Genomic DNA, 18,749 nt, shown 5'->3' on the forward strand with positions numbered 1-18,749 from the left:
TGTCCTCAACCGTGTCCTGTCCCCGGGGTGCTCACATCAGGGTGCTGTCCTGTCCCGTGTCCCCAACTCTGTCACTGTCCCTGCTCCCTCTGCTGCTGTCCCCAAGCCTGTCCTGTCCCCATCTGTGTTCCTGTCCCCACCTCCCAGTGGGGACACGGGACAGGGACAGAGGAACCCTCAGCCTTGGACTGGGGGCAAACCGGGAGCGCTGGGGCGAGCTGGGGGGGGAGGCAGCCTGGGGTGCGCCACCCCCGCTGCCACCCCCCGATTGTCCCTCTGGGTCCCTCCCCCGGCAGGTCGCGGCCGCGGAGGAATCAGGGCGACGCCGGGCGACTCCCAGCAATTTTGGGTTGGGAACCGCAGAAATGCAGCGCGGCGCGAGCCAGGGCGGACCGGCCCGGGGACAGCGGCGGGCGGGGGGTCCGGGGGGGTCACAGGGCCCGGGGGAACCCTGGCAGCTTTTGGTGGGAGGGGGTCCCAGGACAATTTGCGGTGGTCCCTGGGCTTGGGGGGCACGTGGGGTACCCCAGATTTGCATGGGGGGGGTCTTTGGCAGTTTGGAGGGGACGGTGGCAGCTTGGGGGGGTCCTCTCGGCAACCGGGGGGGGTCGTTCAGCAGCCGGAGGGGGGGGGTCGGGCCCCCGGAGGAGGTGGTCGGGCCCCGGTGCCGCCCCCGCCGCTGCCGCTGCCGCCGCTCTGATGTGGCTGCGGCACCGCAGCGCAATGGGAGCCACATGGCGGGGGGGACACGGGGGGAACACGGACCACCCTGTCCCCCAGCGGTCACCTCTGTCCCCCCACGGCCCCCCGTGTCCCCCCAGGGGCACCGCTGTCCCGCGGGCTCTGTCCGGCCGGCCCAGGGTCCGTCTGTCCCCGCCGGGGTCCGTCCGGTCTCGCTGCCCGTGTGCCCCCCCGGGCCCCGCGGTTATTTCCAGGGATAATTCCGGGATAATTAAAGGGTGGGAGGAAACACCGGGGCCGTGGGCGCAGCTCAGCCCTGGGGCCACCCTGGCCTGGCTTCCCCGTGGGTGGGAAGCCCCCAGCCCCATTCCGGGTGCCCCTCCGTCCCTGCAGGTCCCTGGCTCCCATCCGCCCCCGTGTCCCCACACGTCCCCCGGCCCCTCCTGCCCCGCGGACCCTCCCTGTCCCCCACCTTGGTGGGGGGATCTCTGTGATGCTGGGGGGGCTCCGAACATCGGTGGGTGGTGCTGGGGGGGAGCTCAGCCCCGTTCCGAGCCCTCGGAGCCTCCCCCGGCCCCCCCGGTCCCGCGGGGCCCGTGGGCGGCCGTGGCCGGCGCACCCAGCGCGGGGGCTGCGCTATTTCGGGCCCTCCGACCGCAAGGGAAACATCCGGGGGCCGGAGAGGGCGGGCGGGGCCGGGCCGGGCCGGGCCGGGGGGGACACGGGGGGACACCGCGCCAGGTGAGGGCTGGGGGGCGCGGGGGTCACCCCGGGCCGGTTCCGCTTCCGAGCCCGAGGGGCTGCGGTGCCGCCGCCGTCACCGCGGGGATCGTGGGGACAGCACTGCCGGGACCCCGCGCTGGGCAGGGGGCGTTCCTGGCCCTGGGGACCGGCGTGGGGACAGGGACACCTCCAGCCCTGCAGCCTCTGTCGTGCTGAGACCCCCCGGACTCATCTCAGGGGGCTGAGACCCCTCAAACTCGTGTCATGGGGGGGCTGAGATCCCCCCAGATTTGGGACAGCGGGGCTGAGCCCCCTCAGATTCGTGTCAGTTCCTGAGCAGGCTGATGGATGGGGTGAATGAGGCAGAGGAGGGACGGAGAGATGAGAAGGAGGGATGGACAGACGGACGGACGGACGGTGTCTGGCCGGCTGCCCGGGGACAGAGCCCCCCGGGGACGGAGCCCCCCCGCTCCGTGCCCCCCCCGCGCTGGCGAGGTCCCGGCGTCCGGCCGGGTATAAATACCGGGTAATTGCGGGGGCCCGGCGCGGCCGCGGGGCCGTGGGCGGCCGAGCCCGGCGCCGCCCTGTAATCAGCCCCCGCCGCCGCCCCCCCGCGCGCCCGCCGCGCTTTGAAGGGTCCCGGGGCACACGGGGGGGGTCCCCACCGCCCCCGAGCCGGGGAGAGACCCCCGGCCCAACCGACACCCCCGGCCCAGCCCGGCCGCTCGGGCAGCGCCAGGACCCCCAGCGAGCCGGAGCTGGTGGGAGTGAAACCCCCCAAAAATCCATGGGGTGCCCCCCCAGCCCACGCCGGGCTGGCTGAGGAGGAGGAGGAGGAGGAGGAGGAGGAGGGCTGGAGTGGCCGTCCCAGTTTGCTCCCAGTTTGTGGGCAGTGGAAGCCCCAGCGAGGGGGGGCCGGCGGTTGTGGCCCTCGGCGGCGCCGGCGGCTGCGGAGCGGAAAGCCCTGACTCAGGGCTGGGAAAGGGCCCCGCTGGCTCCGGCCGGCCCCGCCGGGGGAAACGGCGAGGGGGAAAGCGAGGAGAACACGGGAACGACGGGGGAGTAAAACAATGAAAAAAAGGGAGGGGAGCGGAGGGGGGTAAAAGAGCAGTTGGAACAATTCCTTCATGCGGGGAAACTGAGGCACAGGGGGGTCCCCAGCCCCATCGCCAGAGCCACGTGTGTCCCTGTCCCCCTGCACATGTCCCCAGCTCTGTTCCTTCAGAACCCAGCTCTGACCCCCATCCCTGGTCCCTCCAGCCCCATCCCTGCTCCATTCCCAGCTCCTGTCCCCATCCCCACACCTCTGACCCCATTCCTGAAGCTCCAGCCCACGTCCCTCTCATCCCCATCAGTTGTCCCCTCCTGCGCCATCCCCATCTCAGCACCACCCTGGCACCTTCTGGGGTCACGAGCCTCTGGGTGCCCCAGCTGTCCCATCCTCCTTTGTCCCTTTGTCCCCCTTCCCCTCTCCATCCATCTATTCCTTTTTTCCTTCTCTCCTCTCCATCCCTTTCCCTATTCATCCCCTTCCCCTTCTCAGCCCCTTCCTCCTCCTTCTCCTGCTGTCCATCCCTTTTTCCCCTCTTTCTCCTTTCCCTTCCCCTTTCCCTCCTCTTATTTCCTCTCTCTTCTCCTTTCCTTTTCCCTCCTTTCCCTCTCCCCACTCTTCTCTTTCCTTTTCCCCACACTGGTCCCTGTCCCCTCTCTCCCCTCCTTCCTCCAGCTCTCAGCCTCCTCATCTTCCTCCCTTCCTAACTTTTTCTTTAATTTTTCTTCCATTTCCTTATTTAATTTTCTTTCCTCTTCCCTCCCTTTTAATTTCCTTTTTAACTTTTCATTTCCCCTTTCCTCTCTTTTCCTTTCTTCATCTCTTTTCTTTCTCTCCTTCTCTCTCTAAGTTATTTCCCTCTTCCAATTCCTCGTTCTTTTCTCCCTTTCCCTTCTTCCCCCCCCCCTTTCTCTTCTCTCCCCTTTTCTCTTTCTTTTCCCCTCTCTCATCTTTTCCTTCCTCCTTTCCTTTTCCTCTTCCCCTTCCCCTGCCCCCCTCGCCGCGGTCCCCCGGCCCCCCCGGCTGGGGGCGGTTCGGGGCCGGGCTCCCGCTCCCGGCCCCGGTCCCGGCCCGGCCCAGCCCCGCCGCAGCGGCACAGCGGGGCGGGCGGCGGCCGCGGCGCTCCGTCCCTCCCTGTCCCTCCCTCTCCGTCCGTCCCTCCCTCCGCAGCGAGCCCCGGCATCCCGGGACACCGGCATCCCGGGACAGCGGCACACCGCGACAGCGGCACACCGCGACAGCGCGACAGCGGCGCCCCCGCGGGCAGGACCCACCCCCGGCATCCCGGTAAGGACTCCCGGGACCCTTCGGGATGGGGGACACTGCCCCGGGACCGGGACCCGGGAGAGAGGAACATGGGGTGCGGGATCCCCCCGAGGGACAGGGAGACTCTGGGATGGGGGATCCCCCCGAGGGGCAGGGACACTTTGGGATGGGGGATCCCCCTCGAGGGGCAGGGACACTTTGGGATGGGGGATCCCCCTTTGGGATGGGGATCCCTGCTCTGAGACAGGGACCCTTTGGGATGGGGGATCCCCCTCGAGGGACAGGGACCCTTTGGGATGGGGGATCCCCCTTTGGGATGGGAGCGGACAGGGACCGTTTGGGATGGGGGATCCCTGCTCTGGGTTGGAGGATCCCTGCTCTGGGACAGGGACCCCGGGATTTGGACCCAGGGAGTGGCAGAGTCGCTCCAGGATGGGGGAGCCCCCTGGGATATGGGAACCCCCCAAGGACAGGGACCTGTGTGGGCCCTGAGCATCCCCCTGCGGTCCCTGTGCCGGGGGACATGTGTGTCCCCTGCCCCAGCAGGGACTGCCCTGCCATCCCCAGAGGGGCAGCAGGGACAGGGGATGGTGACGAGTGCCACTGTCACCCTGAGCTGTCCCTCTGGCTGGGATCAGCACCACTGCACAGGAGCCAGGCCCAGGTGTCCTTGGGCTCAGGGGACAGGGGGTGGCACTGACAGGCTGGGGGAAACTGAGGCAAGGGCTGTGGGGACACTTGGTGCTAGGGACTGGGGACTGGGGACCAGGAATGGGGTTTGAGGATTGGGACTGGGGACAAGGACTGGGTTTGGGGACCAAGAAACTGCGGACTTAAGGGACCAGGCACTGGGGGACAAGGGGACAGGGAATGGGGAACTGGAACTGAGCATCAAGAACTGGACACTGGTGGTCAGTGACAAGAGACTGGGAATTTGGGACCCAGAATTTGGGACTGGAGACCCCCAGAGCAGGGGCCGGACCCCTCCCCAGGCCGGGAGGGGACATGGGAGGGGTCGAGATCCCCACGCCAGCCACAAAGGGACTGTCACCCTCGTGCCGTGCTCAGCCCGCAGCTCCCGGGGCTCCTTCCCTGCTCCTTAATTTCCCGGCGCAAGCGGAGCTGATTTATGGGAGTTTGACACTATTTTAAGCGTGCGCCTCCGTTTGCCGCTCGCCCTGGTTTTAATTACCTCGGCTCTCGCGGCAGGGCAGCGTTCCCGGGGCACAGGCCTGGCCCTTGTTATCCTTGGAAAACCGGGAGCGCGCTTGTGGCCACGGCCGGGGCCGGCGTAAAAATAGGCGCAAAAACCACGGAAAAAAAAAAAGAAAAAAAAAAAAGGGGGGGGCGAGGGTGGAACACCCTAAAAAAACTCCCAAACAAACAAAAAAGCTAAAGTGGAAATGCACCAAAGTGGGTGAAGAGATTAATTTAAAATAAAATAATTAAAATAAAGGGAATGGCGGGGGTGATGGGGGTGAGGGCCAGCTCACGACACCCCGGGCCAGCCCGCGCAGCTGAAAGCCATGACGGGTATAAAAGCAGAGGAAGTCACCCGGGGAGGGGGAGGCCACAGCATAATTCGATTAAAAGGCCATAAAGGCAGAAGGAGCCGAGATTGGGGGTGGGGGGAGGCTCTGGCACCAGCACAACCCCACAGCAGCCCCCGGAGAAGCCCCTTTGGGGGGGATGCTGGGCTGGGGGGTCATGGGGTGGCCCCAACTCTATGGGGGGAAACTGAGGCACAGGGGATTGGGAGCATTGGGGGTGGTGGGAACTGTGGGACTGGGGCGTGCTCTGGGTGTCCCAGCGGGACTGACACCCCAACTGGGCTGACCCCCCCAATACAGCTGACACCCCAACTGGGCTGACCCCAAGGACGGGTCACCCCGTGGCACACGGTGCCCCTCGGAACCCTCACGGTCTGTTTCCCTTCTCCACAGGCTGCCAGGTGCCATGGAAGCGAGCCCCCGCTGACATCGCCCCCCACTCCTCGGGGTGCCCCCGCTGACATCGCCCCCCACTCCTCGGGGCGCCCCCGCTGACATCGCCCCCCACTCCTCGGGGCGCCGCCGCCGCCGCCGCCACAGCCATGGGTGACTCCTACGCCGCCGCCTTCCCCAGCGCCCCGGGGCTGCTGTCGCCGTCCGCCAGCCCCCAGGCCTCCCCCGGCCCCTACGGCCCCGACTACGGCCCCTTTGGGCACCCGTTCCCCGCGCCCTCGGGCGCCCAGGAGGTGCTGGGGGCCCCGGTGGTGGTGGCGGCCAAGGGCCACCCCCCGGGCGAGTGCCTGCCCGGCGTGTACCCCTCGCTGGAGATGCCGCACCCCTACGGCTCCTGGTACAAGGGCGGCATCGGCGGGGGGCTGCCGGGGGGCTCCGGGCCCGCCGCCCCGTCCTGGTGGGATGTGCACCCCAACGGGGGCTGGCTGGGGGGGCCGGCGGGCGCCGAGGGGCTGCAGGGCTCGCTGCAGGGCCAGCCCGCCCTCAGCCCCCCTCTGCCCACCTACGGCTCCGATTTCGGCGCTCTGAACCCCCCTCCTTACACCAACGCCCCCGCGGCGCCCCCCGCCCCCAAACCCACGCCGGGCGAGGCCCCGAAGGGTCCCCGGGGCGGCTCCTTGGGGGGACGCCCGGCGTGCGATTGTCCCAACTGCCAGGAGCTGGAGCGGCTCGGGGGCCCGGCGGGGGCGCGGCGGAAGCCGGTGCACAGCTGCCACATCCCGGGCTGCGGCAAGGTGTACGGCAAAGCCTCGCACCTGAAGGCGCACCTGCGCTGGCACACGGGCGAGCGGCCCTTCGTGTGCAACTGGCTCTTCTGCGGGAAGCGCTTCACCCGCTCCGACGAGCTGGAGCGCCACGTCCGGACCCACACGCGCGAGAAGAAGTTCACCTGCCTGCTGTGCAGCAAGCGCTTCACCCGCAGCGACCACCTCAGCAAGCACCAGAAGACCCACGCCGACCCCGGCCCCCCCAAGCCGCCCCCCGGCGCCGAGCAGCCCCCCGCGTCCCCCCGGCCCGCCTCGCCCGCCAAGGACGGCGGCAGCCCCGAGGCCGGCAGTTTGTTGGAGATTTGAGCCTTTCCGCCTTCATCTTCCTCCTCCTCCTCCTCCTCGCCGCTGGGGATATTTATTACGGGGTGCTGTTCCCCCCGAAGCCCCCTCCCCCTCAGTTCCCCAGCTCCTCGTTAGCCATTCTAATTTATGTCTTAAATTATGGGGGGCTCTCCGAGCGCTCTGGGGCTCACGGGGGGGTGTCAAGGTGAGACCCACCCCCCTCTGTTTTCCCTTCCACCTCCCCCAGCCCTTCTTGCCCCCAGCCCTCGCCTCGCCCCCCGCACTCAGGGACAGGGTTTGCCCCCTCCCCCGGCCTGGTTCATCAGTGCTCATGTAACGTGTTCCCCCCCCCCCCCCCCTTTTTTTAGCTGCCTGCCCCTCCTGCCCCCTGGAAAAAAAGCAATAAAAGGATTGAGAGTGGAGCCGGGCCCCCTTTTGCGGCTGAGGCCGGGCGGCTTCATCACAGGGATGTGCTCGGCTGCCCCCTCCCTGCAGGGCTCCGGGGGAAACTGAGGCACGGGGGGGACACAGGCCTGCTCAGGGTCCCTGTGTCCCCCTTCTCTGGGGGTGGCAGGAGTGCCATATCCTGAGCCTCTCCCCGTGTCCCCAGGACCCTGTCCCCGTGTCCCTCCTCATGTCCCCAACCTCAGGTACAGCCAGGGGACAGCCAGGGGGCCCTGGCAGGATTGTCCCCTGCCCACGTGTGTCCCCAGCAGCCGTGTCCCCACTCCCAGGGACATGGTGTGCAGGGGAACACGCGTGTGCACAGCCCCGTGCCTCAGTTTCCCCCCGGCCACATCCCTGGGCCCACGTGGCAGCACGGGGCACGCGGCGGGGCCACGTGTCCCCGAGGACACCCCAATTTTGGGCGCTGTGGGCTGGCGGGGACCCCACTGCGCTCCCCCTCCCCCTGCCCTGGGCTCCCGCCAGCCCTTTGATGCGCTCAGCCCTGGTTTGGGGCTTTTCCTGAAAAAAAACCCAAAAAGCCACGGAAAAAGGCAACAGGAGGCGGAAACGAGCTCCAGTGCCAGCACGGAGCGGGGGGGCAGCTGCTGGCACCCAGGGCCCCGCGGGGGGACAGGGACAGGGGTGGCAGCAGGTCCCGTGCCAGCCCCGGGTGAGTCACGGTGGCCACGGGCGGGCCAGGACCCAGCTGTCCCCAGGGAAAGGGGGACACAGGGCGGGGAAACTGAGGCACGGAGGCGGCAATGGAGCGGCCGGAGCTCAGCGCCACCGCCCAGAGCTGTCCCCAGGGTGGCTCCCGGGGGGATTTAGAGTGGCAGCGCTACCTCTCCATGTAGCCCCCCAAGCCTCGACCCAAATTCGCCGATTTCGGGGTTTCCCCCCAGAACTCCAGCCCTGCTCGCCGTGGGTGGGCCAGTGCCAAGCAGGGCAGGGAGCCACGTCCCGGAGCCAAACCCCGGCCCGGCGGCCACCGAGGGCTCGACCGCCCGGAGCCTCCCAAACCACAGAGCCCAACCCCATCCAGAGACCCCCCCAAACCCACCGGGGACCCCCCCTCCGCCACCACCGCCTTTTTTCCTGTCTCGCTGCCCCATCAGCCGCATTTGGGGGGGTCCGAGGGACGCCACGAGGCCACGCCAGCCCTGCGGTGGCTCTGATGTCGGCGCCATCCCAAATCGTCGTCTCCTATCGAACCCCGCTCGCTCCGTAACGGGCGAGGAATGTGGGGCCCCCCGCCGCAGCTCCCCCCGCCGCCTTTATTTAATATCCTGAGAAAATTAAAATAACTCTTGCGGCCGCTAAGGAAAACACGGGGATAAACACGAGAAAAGCGGGAGCCCCGGGAGAGGGGCTGGGAGCGAGCCAAGGGGGGCACGCGGCGGGAGCGGCACCCAGGGAACACGGGGAGAACGGACACGGGCGCCCGCGAGAGGGGACACCGGGAGAGGTGGCACCGGGGACACGGCAGCGCAGGACACCAGGATGCCGCGGGAGCCCAAGAGGGGTCCGGGATCAGGGGTGCCCGCGGGACACGGGGTGCGGGACACGGGAGGTGCCCCGGGGGGGGGGGGGGGTCCCAGTCCCGGTCCCGGTCCCTTCCCCGGTCCCGGTCCCAGCGCAGCCCCGCTCGGACACCACGTGACCCGTAACAGCACACGCCCCTCGCCCCGCCCCTCAAGGGACGCTCCGCCTTTCTTAAAGGGGCAACGACAGTAACAAGTGGCCCCATTTTAATCAATCCTCGTTACAACCGGAGAGCCACTAAGTCACGGGTGGAGCGCGGCTGTGCAGGGGACGCTGATATTCTCTCTCCTCCGCGGAGGAAAATCGTGGAGCGTGGCGCTGTCCTTCAGGGAGGACTCCGCGTATTTCCCACGCGAGCCGCGGCCCTTTTAATTCTCCTCCCACACGCGCCCGGAGCTGCGAGGGCGGTGCGCGGCGGCGATTGGCGCGGAGCGGGAGCGGGAAAGGGTGAGAGGAGCCAAGATGGCGGCGCCCGGGGCTGAGGGCGGGGAGCGGGGGGGCACCGGGGATTGTGAGCGGGTGAGGGGCGGAGGGAGGGTCTCTGGCCTGGAGCCGGCGCTTCCTGAGGGCAGCGGCGGTTTCAGCTGTCGCCCCCCGGTCCGGGCTCGCCCTCAGGCTCGGCGCCGCCATGTGCTCCCTGGGGCTGTTCCCGCCGCCGCCTCCCCCTGGGGATGTCACCCTGTACGAACTCAACAACGCCCTGGTCTGCGGCCGCCTCAGCGAGCAGCTCCCGCTGGCCTTCCAGAGCCAGGTGAGACCCCCGGCCCAGGTGGGCCCTCCTCGCTCCAGAGCCGTGCCAGCCCCCTCCAGCCTTGGGACTGCCACATTCGTCCCCCTCAGCTGTGGCTGCAGCTCTGTCCCCTCTGCTGGGGTCTCTCCAGGCACCCTCAGGCTGCTCCTTCGCTCCTTGTGCCCCTGCTTCCCTCCCATCGCCGTTTGCCCGCTGCCCTGGGGGGCTCCCTTTGTTCCCGGGGGCTCAGGGGTCTCAGGGAAGCTCTGCTGCAGGTTCCCGACCTGCCCGTGCTGACCCTGCCCAAGGAGCCCCTCAAGGCCCACGGCCGCCTGGAGCCCAGCGCCCGCCCGCCCTTCATCCACCACCGCGAGTCCCTCTGGAAGCGCTGCCTCAGCGCCTGGTGAGTGCCCCGCCGGCCCCAGAGAGCCCAACCTGTCCCCAGAGAGCCCAGCCTGGCCCCAGGACGGGCAGGGGCCGGGCAGTGACCCCGCTCTCGCTGCAGGCGTGATGCCGGGCTCTGCGGGCTGCTCCGGGAGCTGGCCAGCGCCGAGGAGGAGGGTGAGTTTGGGCTGCCCAGCCATCTCTGGTCTCACTGTGATGCTTTGGCTGCGCCCTGCTGTCCCTGCCCTGTCCCCCGTGGTGCTGCAGGGACGCTGAGGGTCCCTTTGCCCTTTGCCAGGGCTGCAGTGGCTGCGGACGGGCTCGAGCCACGCGCTGGCCGTGTGCCGCTGGCTGTCCTCGCTGCACGGATCCCTGTTCCCACACCTGTCCGTGAGTCATTCCGGCTGCCCCCTGCTGCTGCAGGAGCCGGGGCAAGGGGAGCAGCCATCTGGGGTGGGGGTGGTCCCTTCCCCGCTAAACCCCCCCCAAAATGCTCCTCCTGATGATGCCCAGCTCCAGACACTGCTCCCTCCTCCACGGGTGGAAAATGGACACTGGGAAGGTGTTTGGTGCTCTTCCCGGTGGGGGAGAGGGAGAAAGGGCTGGGAACTGGGGGTCCCTGCTGCCAGCTCAGTGTTCTCCTGTCCCTGCAGCTGACCAGTGAGGACATGATCGCAGCCTTCTCCCAGGCCGTGGACTGGTGAGTCCTGGGTGTCCCAAAGTCACCGTGCCGGGGTCTGGGACCCCCCGGGGTGGGAGTACAAGGACAGGATGGCCCCGTTTGGGTGGGCTCAGCCATTAAAGGCAGGTATTGCCCCACTGGCTCTGGCTGCCCTGCTTTGTGTGCCCTGGTTGGAGAGAGACCAGGGTTAAAGGAGATGAGAGCCTGGAAAATTCCTTCCAATTCCAACCCCAGGCTGTGGTCACCAACCCCTCAGCAGAGCCCTGTGAATAATTCCCAGAAACAGGGAATTTCTCAAAGAAAATGGTCCTGTTGGGCAGCAAAAAATAAGTTTTTATTTCTCTGGGGACTCTGAACAGGGTCTTTGCCAGCCCAGGGGGTGCGGGGGGGGTCTCACCCTGCCCTGTGCCCCCTCCAGGGCCGGCTGCACCGTCAGGGCCTTTGCCTGGCACCCCCACACCAACAAATTCGCTGTGGCTCTTCTGGATGATTCCATCCGTGTCTACAACTCCAGCAGGTGGGGCTTTGTCTGGGATCTGGGCAGCCTGGGGTGGGCACTGCCCTGGGCCCGGGGCCTCCTTGCCCACCTGGACACACCTGGGCTCAGCCCTCCCTGTTCCTTCCCTGCTCTCCTTGAGCCTCAAGAGCTTTGCCTTTCCTTTCCCTGTACCTCTGGGGACATCCCGGGGGTCACCCAGGCCTGGGGGTGGCGACAGAGCGGGGGACACGGGCTGAGTGTCCTCTGTCCCCCAGGTCTCCCTGCTCCCCCAGGGAATGCCAGTCCCTGCTCAGGAGGAGACTCTGCCGGCTGCTCCTGCAGCCCCCGCAGGTGTCCCCAAGCTGGGCCCTGTCCGCACTGGGGACCCCTCGGCTCAGCCACACCAGGTGTGCCCTGGCTCACCTGGCTGGGAACCCCTGTCCCCTCCCCGGGAAGCACACGGCAGGGCACAGCCCCTCCCCACCCTGCTGTCCCCCCTCACTGCACTCAGGGCTGGCAGGGGCTGCACCGGGCTCTGTGCCCCACAGCTCTGTCACCGTCCCCTCCCCACAGTGCCACCGTGCCCTCGCTGAAGCACCGCCTGCAGAGGAACGTGGCTGCCATGGCCTGGAAGCCGCTCTGTGCCTCCATCCTGGCCGTGGCCTGCCAGAGCTGTGTCCTTGTGTGGCACCTGGACCCCACCTCCCTCTCCACCAGGTGACAGCTCCCACCTCCCCTTCCCGGCCATTGTCACCCCGTTGGGGCTGGCTTTGGGGCAGCGCCACCATCCTGCCAGCAAATCCCGAATCCCGGTGGCTCCTCCCTCGTCCTGTGCAGGCCATCATCAGGCTGTGCCCAGGTGCTGTCCTGCCCCGGGCACAGCCCTGTCACCAGCCTGGCCTGGGCGCCCAGCGGGGAGCGGCTGCTGTCGGCGTCACCCGTGGACACGGCCATGCTGGTGAGGACCCTCTGGGGACACCCAGGGACACCCAGGGACACCCCTGGGACACTCGGGCAGTGCTGCCCCAGAGGCAGCTCTGGGATTTCACCTGGACCTGAAATGTTCCCTCTGTGTCCCCTAATCCTGGTGTCACCGTTGTCCCCCGTGTCCCCTCCAGGTGTGGGACGTGTCCACCGAGACCTGTGTCCAGCTGCAGTGGTTTGGGGGTGGCGGTGTCACCTACTTGGCCTGGTCCCCCGATGGCAGCAAGGTGCTGGCAGCCACCCCCTCGGCCGTGTTCCGGTGAGCTCCTCGTCCCCATCCTCATCCTCGTGCCAGAAAATCTGGATCCCAAACATCCCCCCTGCTCCCGCTCCTGCTCCCGCTCCTGCTCCTGCTCCTGCTCCTGCTCCTGCTGTGGGGGCAGAGTGGGAATGGCTGGGGGACGGGGTTGGACACTGTGGATTCCCAGAGCAGCAGGATTGGGGCGGATTCCCGGGAATTCTGCTCCCTAAAGCCTCCTGCATCTCCTGCAGGGTGTGGGAGGCCCAGATGTGGACCTGTGAGCGCTGGCCCACCATCAGGGGACGCTGCCAGGTAGGGTGGGATATTCCCCTCCCAAGGAATCATTTAGGCTGGAAAAGCCTTCCGGGACCACCTGGCACTGCCAAGGCCACCACTGACCCCTGTCCCCAAGTGCCACATCCACAGGGCTTTTAAATCCCTCCAGGAATGGGGACTCCACCCCTGCCTTGGGCAGCCAGCCGAAGAAATTGTGGAAATTTTCCCTGATTGTGTGGAAATCTTCCCAGTATCCAACCTGAACCTCTCCTGAGGTTTTGTCCTCTTGTCCCTTGGCTGTCCCCTCCCATCAGGGACTTGGGGAGTGAAAAGTTCCTCCTGAGCCTCCTCTTCTGCAGTCTGAGGCACTCCAGACAGGGTGGCACTGTCCCACAGACGGGTGACAGGGTGGCAGAACGACACTGTCCCCCAGACAGGGTGCTGGAGCCCCGACGGCAGCCGGCTGCTCTTCACCGTGCTGGGCGAGTCCGTCATCTACTCCTTGTCCTTCTCCGAGTACCGGGGTGAGTTTGTCCCACCTGGAGCTTCCCAAGTGCTGGGAGAGGGTTCCCAAACGACCCCACAGCTTTGGAGTGAGGAGCTGGGACGCACAGGGGGTGTGTTGGGGTCTCCAAGCACAGAATCTCTGGAATTCAGGTTTTTCCATCCCTCGCGTTGCTCCTCAGTTGCAGTTGTGGGGTCTTGAGGGGATTTCAGCGAGACTTCAGAGGCTCCAGAGCCAGCTTGGGGGTCCTGGTGTTTGCTGTCCCTTGTCCTCCATCCCTGCCCCTCCTGGGACACCAGCCCAGCTGCTCTGAGAAAGAAATAAGTGCATGATCACCCGGGGAATGCAGTGGGATTGACGGGGTGTGGGTTCATCCCTTGCAGGGGAGATGCAGGGGCAGGTGGGAGGCTCCAAGACGGCCTCGATCGTGGCAGACCTGTCCGAGACCACCTTTGAGACCCTCTACGGGGAGGAGAGGTGGGTCTGGCTGAGGGCACAGGGGGGTCCCTGCTCCTCCTGGCAGCCACCCCTCGCTGCTGGGCACGGGGGGGTCTCTGCCCCCAATTTTGGGAATTGTGCTATTGCAGGATCGGAGGGGAGGTTCATTCCATGGCGTGGGACCCCACCGGGGAGAGGCTGGCTGTGATCATCAGAGGTCAGTGCTGCCCCGTTCCCTGCTTGGCCTGGGAGTGCTGCTGCTGCCCCGGGACAAGGGACAGGATGGGGGACAAGGGAGAGCCCTCGTGCTGCTGTCCCCCACAGGACACCCCGAGAGCGCGGGCAGCCAGGCGGCCGTGGCCGTGTTCCGCACCCGCAACAGCCCCGTCTTCGAGCTCCTGCCCTGGTCAGCGGGGGCTTGGGGGGTTTGGGTTCGCTGGGGGGTTTCGGTTTGTTAGAGCAGCTTTTGGGTGGGTTTGGGTTCATTGGGATGGGTTTGGGTTCATTGCAAGGGGGTTTGGGTTTGTTAGAGCAGCTTTCGGGTGGGTTTGGGTTCATTGGGATGGGTTTGGGTTCATTGCAAGGGGGTTTGGGTTTGTTAGAGCAGCTTTCGGGTGGGTTTGGGTTCATTGGGTTCCCCACCTCACCCCCTTGGCTTTGGGTTGTCCTTTCCCTGTGCATCCCCTTAGACCTCAGACACCCCCAGTTCCCTGGAATGTGCTGTTTCCCCCTCAGACCCCAAACACCCTCTGGAATTCAGAATGTGCTGATTCCCAGCCCATAACCCTGCCCGTTCCCCCACCCCACAGCGGCTTCGTGCGGGGCGAGCGCGGAGCCCAGCCCCAGCTCATCTCCTTCCACCCATGCTTCCCTCAGGGCGCCCTCCTGACCGTGGTAAGTCCCTCCCGGGGCACTCCCAGTCCCAGGGGACACTGGTGGCACTGGGCAGGGGCTGGGATCAGGGCGAGGCGTGGGGGACTCTGGGGAGAGGAGGTTTAACCAGGCCAAGGGTTGGGTGCTGTGTGTTGGGGACAGAGGGGCTGGACCTTCCCTGATCCCTGGGAAGGGACCTGGAGGGACTTAGGGGCAGTGCTGGACATGAGCCGGGTGTCCCCAGGTGGCCAAAGAGTCTGGGGTCAGGTCATGGGCTGGGCTCCATCCCAAGGGGTTTTCCCCGTGTCTGTGCTGTTTGGACACTGACCCCTGCCCCACGCTGTCCCCTGCAGTGCTGGTCCTCGGGGAGGATCTCCCACATCCCCTTCTTCTTCATCAGCGCCCTGGAGCCCCGCGGCAGCCCCCGCCGCAGCCCCGCGCCCGTGCTGGGCAGCGTCCGGGAGCAGCCGCTCTTCTCTGAGCTCTGAGGGGCTCCCAGGGGCTCCACGGGCACCCCAGGGCCTCCTCGGGCACCCCAGGGCCTCCTCAGGGCCTCCTCGGGCACCTCAGGGCCTTCTTGGGCACCCCAGAGCCTCCTTGGGCACCCCAGAGCCTCCTCAGGGCCTCCTTGGGCGCCCCAGGACCTCCTCGGGCAACCCAGGCTCCTGCTCAGCCTCCTCTCCCTGCAGGAGCCCCCCAGACCTGCTCAGGGTCTGGCAGTGCTGGATCCTGCCCCAATTAAAGGTGGATTTTCTCTCCCTCTTGTCTTCTTTCCTCACCCCCATGGGACTGGAAGATTTTTGGGGGTGAATTTGGGAGGTCCTGTGGGTCAGGGAGGGTTCTGGGGGCTCCAGAGTTGATTTTGGGGTCAGGAACAGCTTGGAGTGAACTCACAGAAGCTGTTGGTGTGATCCCACTGCAGCCCATGGGCCAGGACTGCTCTTTTGGGATCAAAGAGCCCCGTTTTGGGGACAGGTGATGGCTGAAGGGGTTTGGGGTGGGTTTTGGCCACACACACAACCCCCAGCTTTGTCTTGAGGGTGAGCAAAGTGAATCAAACCCCCCAGAATGAACCAAACCTGCTGTGGGTCCCCAAACCCCGGCGCTGGGAGCCCCAGGGGAGCCCCCTGGCCCTGCAGGGTGGGGGCAGCAGCTGGGCCCCCCCCCGAGGGGATTAACGGGGCTGCTGCTGGAGCTGGCACAGGGAAATCCCGGGATCACAGACCCTTAATCCCGGGATTACAGACCCTTGATCCCAGGATTACACTGCACTGGCAGGGAGGACTGGGACAGCACAGGGTCCCTGCTCCCCCCACCCCAACAGCCCCGGGCCCCCCAAAATCCTCCCCAGGGCAAGGGGGCCCCCACCCTTCCTTCCCCCCCAGCATCCAGCCCCTTCCTGAGGCTGGGCAGGATCCAGGGGGCTCTGCCATGGCCCGGGCTCCGCACCCACCGCAGCTGCTGGGGCCAGCCTGGGGGGCTTCACCCCCCGGGCCCGCCCGGTTGGCTCCCGGTGCCGCCGCTGAGCGGCTCCTGCTCCTCGCGCCGCTCCCGGTGCGCCCCGCAGGGCAGGGCCCGCAGGTGCAGCCGCGCCTCCTCCCGGCTCCGCCGCACGAACCGGCGCACGCAGAGCAGGACCAGGCCCAGCCACCCGCCCAGGGCCACCAGCGCCGCCACGTCCGGGGCCCGCGCTGTCCCCGCCGCCCTCCCCAGCGTCTCGTTGTGGCCGCTGGGCGCGAGCGGCACCGGCGGAGCCCCCCCGGGGCACCGGGAGCCGGCCCGGGGTTGCTGGGGCAGCCCCAGCAGCAGCAGCAGCAGCAGGAGCCCGGCCGCCCGCATGGCCCTGCAAGGAGCGGGAGGGAGGGGACACCGTGACCCCCCCGCGGTGTTGGTGACACGCAGAGGGGAGGGTGACACGGTGCTGGTGACACGGTGCTGGTGACACGCAGGATCACAGCGGTGCCGGGGGCGGGTCACGGCTGTCCCTGAGTCGCAGCACCCTCCCAGTGTCACACTCAGCCCCACCGGGACCCCTCAAACAGCGACTCCACTGGGCACACGCTGGTTTTTACTGGTGCTGGCAGTGCTTCGGTGCAGGGACATGACAGGAACGGGGTCAAACTCCCAGGAAACGGCACCAAAACGGCTCCGGCTGGGCTGGCACCCATCCAGCACGGGGGGTGGGTGCTCTGAGACCCCCGGGAGGGGCTGCTGCCCCCCCAGCACAGCCGATCCCTCGGAGAGTCCAGGATCCAAGCGGGAACGCTCCCTGCACATCCCTGGGAGCCCACACTGGGCCAGGGGCTCCCTTTTGGGGTGACCCCGCTGGGGAGGGGGCTCACGTGCTCTCTGTGCCCCCCCCGAGCTCCAGCGCCCTCCGGGCCATCTCCAGGGCTCCCTCCCGGGTCCGGTTGCCCCCGATGAAGCCGCTGGCGTGGACGAAGACGCAGTCGGGGATTCCGGCCAGCTCAGACAGCGCCTCGTCCCGGAGCCCCCGCCAGGCCTCGGGCAGGGGGAGCCTGGGGGGAACACGGGGCTTGAGGGTGACCCCAGCCACACCGGGGGGCGGTGGCAGGGCCAGGGGAGGGGTCTCACCGGCTCTGGAAGCTGTGGGGGGCTGTGGGGACGCTCTGCACCCGCCACTGCCCGCCCCGGTCCGGGAACAGCACGAGCAGCAGCGGCCGGGGCAGGGCCAGCTCCCGCTCCAGCTGGAACAGGTGCTCCTTCCAGGGACAGCCGCCCTGGGACAGCTCCAGGACCTGCCCGCTGGCGTCCACCTGCAGGGGGGACACGGGGGTGACCCCCGACACCACCCTGGGCTCCGTGCCCCTCCCTGTGCCCTCCTGCAGGGGCCGTGCAGGATATGGGGTGCAGGGGCCCCCCAGGAGGCTTCTACAGAAGGGATTTGACCTCCCCACGCCCCAATTCTCCCCCAAAATCACAGATTCCCCCCAGCTGGCTCGGCCTTACCTCGAAGCGGCGCTGCACGGCCTCTTCCACCAGCGCCCGCGCCGGCAGCCAGGCCCGGTGGTAGAAATCCAGGCGCTGCAGGAACTCCGTGCCCACCAGCTCCATGGCCCTCCTGAACCCTGCCTGGGGACACGGGGGTCAGCGGTGTCCCCAAGCAGGGTGTCCCTGAGCACGATGTCCCCGAGCAGGCTGTCCCCAGGGCCTGTCCCCGAGCAGGCTGTCCCCAGGGCTGTCCCCACCTCGGTGTCCTGGTCGGGGTCATTCCAGCGGGGGTTCAGGTGCCCCACGCGGGCGCTCAGGGTGGTGCTCAGGGCGTAGCGCGGCTCCCCCGCCGCCGGCGCGATCCCGTTGTCCATGGCATCGATCTCCTCCACAAAGTTCTCGTACAGCTGGGGACAGCGAGGGGACAGAAATATGAGCAGCAGTGAGGGGACAGCAAGGGAGGACAGGAGGAACAGCAGAGCAAAGCCTGGCTGGAAGCACAACCCCCAGCAGCTGCCACGAACCGCTCCCCTTTCCCCACCGAGGACAAGCCCCGGGCAGAACCGTCACCCCGGCAGGGTGACAGACCCCCCGCCACCGCTGTCACCTTGTCATAGAGCGCTGAGACCACGGGCCCGTCCTCGGGCTGCCCCAGGAGCCCCGCCAGGATCTGCGCCCCGAAGTGGCAATAGACGAGCCCAGCGCTGCTCAGCTTGGTGCTCCAGGGCTTGTCCGGCCGCAGGCTCCGCATGGACTCCGTGAAGGACCTGCGGGGCCACGCGGTCACCGCGGGCACCCCCGGCGGTGCCGCTGTCCCCGGCGGGGGTCTCACCTCTGGTGGTGGTCGTAGCGGTGCCGCCCCGGGTCGTACTCGCCCCCCACGTCCACCACCACATCGCAGCCGGCCAGGCGCTGCGGGTCCCGCGTCCGCACGATCTCCGCGTCCTGCAGGGGACACCGCGTGAGGGTCCCCAGGGCCACCGGGACCCCCGGGAGCGGCTCCGGGTGACGAGGGACAGCGGGGACGGACCCCGAGGAAGGACCGGGGACACAAGGGGGACGCCCAGGTGGGACCGGGGGCAGAAGAGCGGCCGCTGGGTGGGCTCAAGTGTCCCCCAGATGGGACCGAGAGAAGAGCGACCCGGAGAAAGAGCCCGGGAGCCGGCACCGCACGGTGCCCCCGTCCCGTTCATGCCCCGAGCCGGGTGCGCTGCCGGTGCCGTACCCGGTAGCGGGGCAGGAGGCGCAGCAGGAAACACGCCAGCGCCTCGTCGCAGTGGAAGGTGCCGTCGTGGGTGCCGATGCGGGGGGCGGGCTCGGGGTGCGGCCGCTTGTGCCCGGTGCCTGCCCCGGTGCCGGTACCGGTGGCGGCCATGACCACGAGCCGGGCCAGCGCGCGCGGCACCGCGCATGGCAACGGGGAGGCCACGCCCCCACAGGG

At 67.7% G+C, this 18,749-nt stretch overlaps 4 protein-coding genes across 8 annotated transcripts; 2 read left to right on the plus strand and 2 right to left on the minus strand.

Annotated features, from left to right (window-relative positions):
- Positions 1–633: 633 nt before the first annotated feature.
- Positions 634–7,198, plus strand: SP7 (Sp7 transcription factor). The gene is made up of 2 exons (XM_054649292.2): positions 634–3,742; positions 5,665–7,198. The coding sequence occupies exon 2, from the start codon at positions 5,814–5,816 to the stop codon at positions 6,795–6,797; it is 984 nt and encodes a 327-aa protein (XP_054505267.2). The 5' UTR covers positions 634–3,742; positions 5,665–5,813; the 3' UTR covers positions 6,798–7,198.
- Positions 7,199–8,947: 1,749 nt separating this feature from the next.
- AAAS (aladin WD repeat nucleoporin) lies at positions 8,948–15,190 on the plus strand. 2 transcript variants are annotated; one of them, XM_077192718.1, is made up of 16 exons: positions 8,948–9,212; positions 9,381–9,516; positions 9,771–9,898; positions 10,001–10,056; positions 10,178–10,269; positions 10,533–10,579; positions 10,980–11,078; positions 11,613–11,756; positions 11,877–11,997; positions 12,158–12,282; positions 12,516–12,576; positions 12,974–13,064; positions 13,429–13,522; positions 13,633–13,700; positions 13,808–13,889; positions 14,710–15,190. In XM_077192718.1, the coding sequence occupies exons 2-16, from the start codon at positions 9,394–9,396 to the stop codon at positions 15,164–15,166; spliced, it is 1,788 nt and encodes a 595-aa protein (XP_077048833.1). In that variant the 5' UTR covers positions 8,948–9,212; positions 9,381–9,393; the 3' UTR covers positions 15,167–15,190. The 2 variants fall into 2 exon arrangements, with proteins under 2 accessions (XP_077048833.1, XP_054505152.1); XM_054649177.2 differs by lacking the exon at positions 8,948–9,212 and adding an exon at positions 14,293–14,377 and having other exon boundaries at positions 9,262–9,516; positions 14,710–14,850.
- On the minus strand, positions 10,874–16,272 carry LOC143696450 (uncharacterized). 4 transcript variants are annotated; one of them, XR_013185914.1, is made up of 2 exons: positions 14,685–14,812; positions 10,874–13,349 (listed from the first exon to the last, which is right to left on the minus strand). XR_013185914.1 is itself a non-coding variant. In XM_077192719.1 (2 exons), the coding sequence occupies exon 1, from the start codon at positions 16,193–16,195 to the stop codon at positions 15,839–15,841; it is 357 nt and encodes a 118-aa protein (XP_077048834.1). In that variant the 5' UTR covers positions 16,196–16,272; the 3' UTR covers positions 10,874–13,354; positions 15,810–15,838. The 4 variants fall into 4 exon arrangements, 2 of the variants coding, with proteins under 2 accessions (XP_077048834.1, XP_077048835.1); XR_013185913.1 differs by having other exon boundaries at positions 10,874–13,354; positions 14,685–14,806; XM_077192719.1 differs by lacking the exon at positions 14,685–14,812 and adding an exon at positions 15,810–16,272 and having other exon boundaries at positions 10,874–13,354.
- A 135-nt stretch (positions 16,273–16,407) lies between these two features.
- Positions 16,408–18,735, minus strand: MYG1 (MYG1 exonuclease). Its single transcript, XM_054649176.1, is given in 8 exon segments — positions 16,408–16,875; positions 16,952–17,133; positions 17,327–17,449; positions 17,566–17,715; positions 17,916–18,075; positions 18,141–18,253; positions 18,534–18,698; positions 18,700–18,735. Coding segments are annotated over 8 exon segments (1,095 nt in total). The 5' UTR covers positions 18,721–18,735; the 3' UTR covers positions 16,408–16,694.
- Positions 18,736–18,749: the final 14 nt, after the last annotated feature.

This window comes from Agelaius phoeniceus, chromosome 35 (genome assembly GCF_051311805.1).
Source record: "Agelaius phoeniceus isolate bAgePho1 chromosome 35, bAgePho1.hap1, whole genome shotgun sequence".
NCBI lineage: Eukaryota > Metazoa > Chordata > Aves > Passeriformes > Icteridae > Agelaius > Agelaius phoeniceus.

Bases quoted from the DNA above. Each gene is read 5' to 3' on its own strand.
- SP7 (XM_054649292.2), top strand. From the start codon at position 5,814: ATGGGTGACTCCTACGCCGCCGCCTTCCCCAGCGCCCCGGGGCTGCTG.
- AAAS (XM_077192718.1), top strand. From the start codon at position 9,394: ATGTGCTCCCTGGGGCTGTTCCCGCCGCCGCCTCCCCCTGGGGATGTC. The intron at 9,899-10,000 runs GTGAGTGCCCCG...CTCTCGCTGCAG, and splicing joins AAGCGCTGCCTCAGCGCCTG to GCGTGATGCCGGGCTCTGCG. The intron at 13,890-14,709 runs GTCAGCGGGGGC...TGTCCCCTGCAG, and splicing joins GTCTTCGAGCTCCTGCCCTG to TGCTGGTCCTCGGGGAGGAT.
- LOC143696450 (XM_077192719.1), bottom strand. From the start codon at position 16,195: ATGCGGGCGGCCGGGCTCCTGCTGCTGCTGCTGCTGCTGGGGCTGCCC.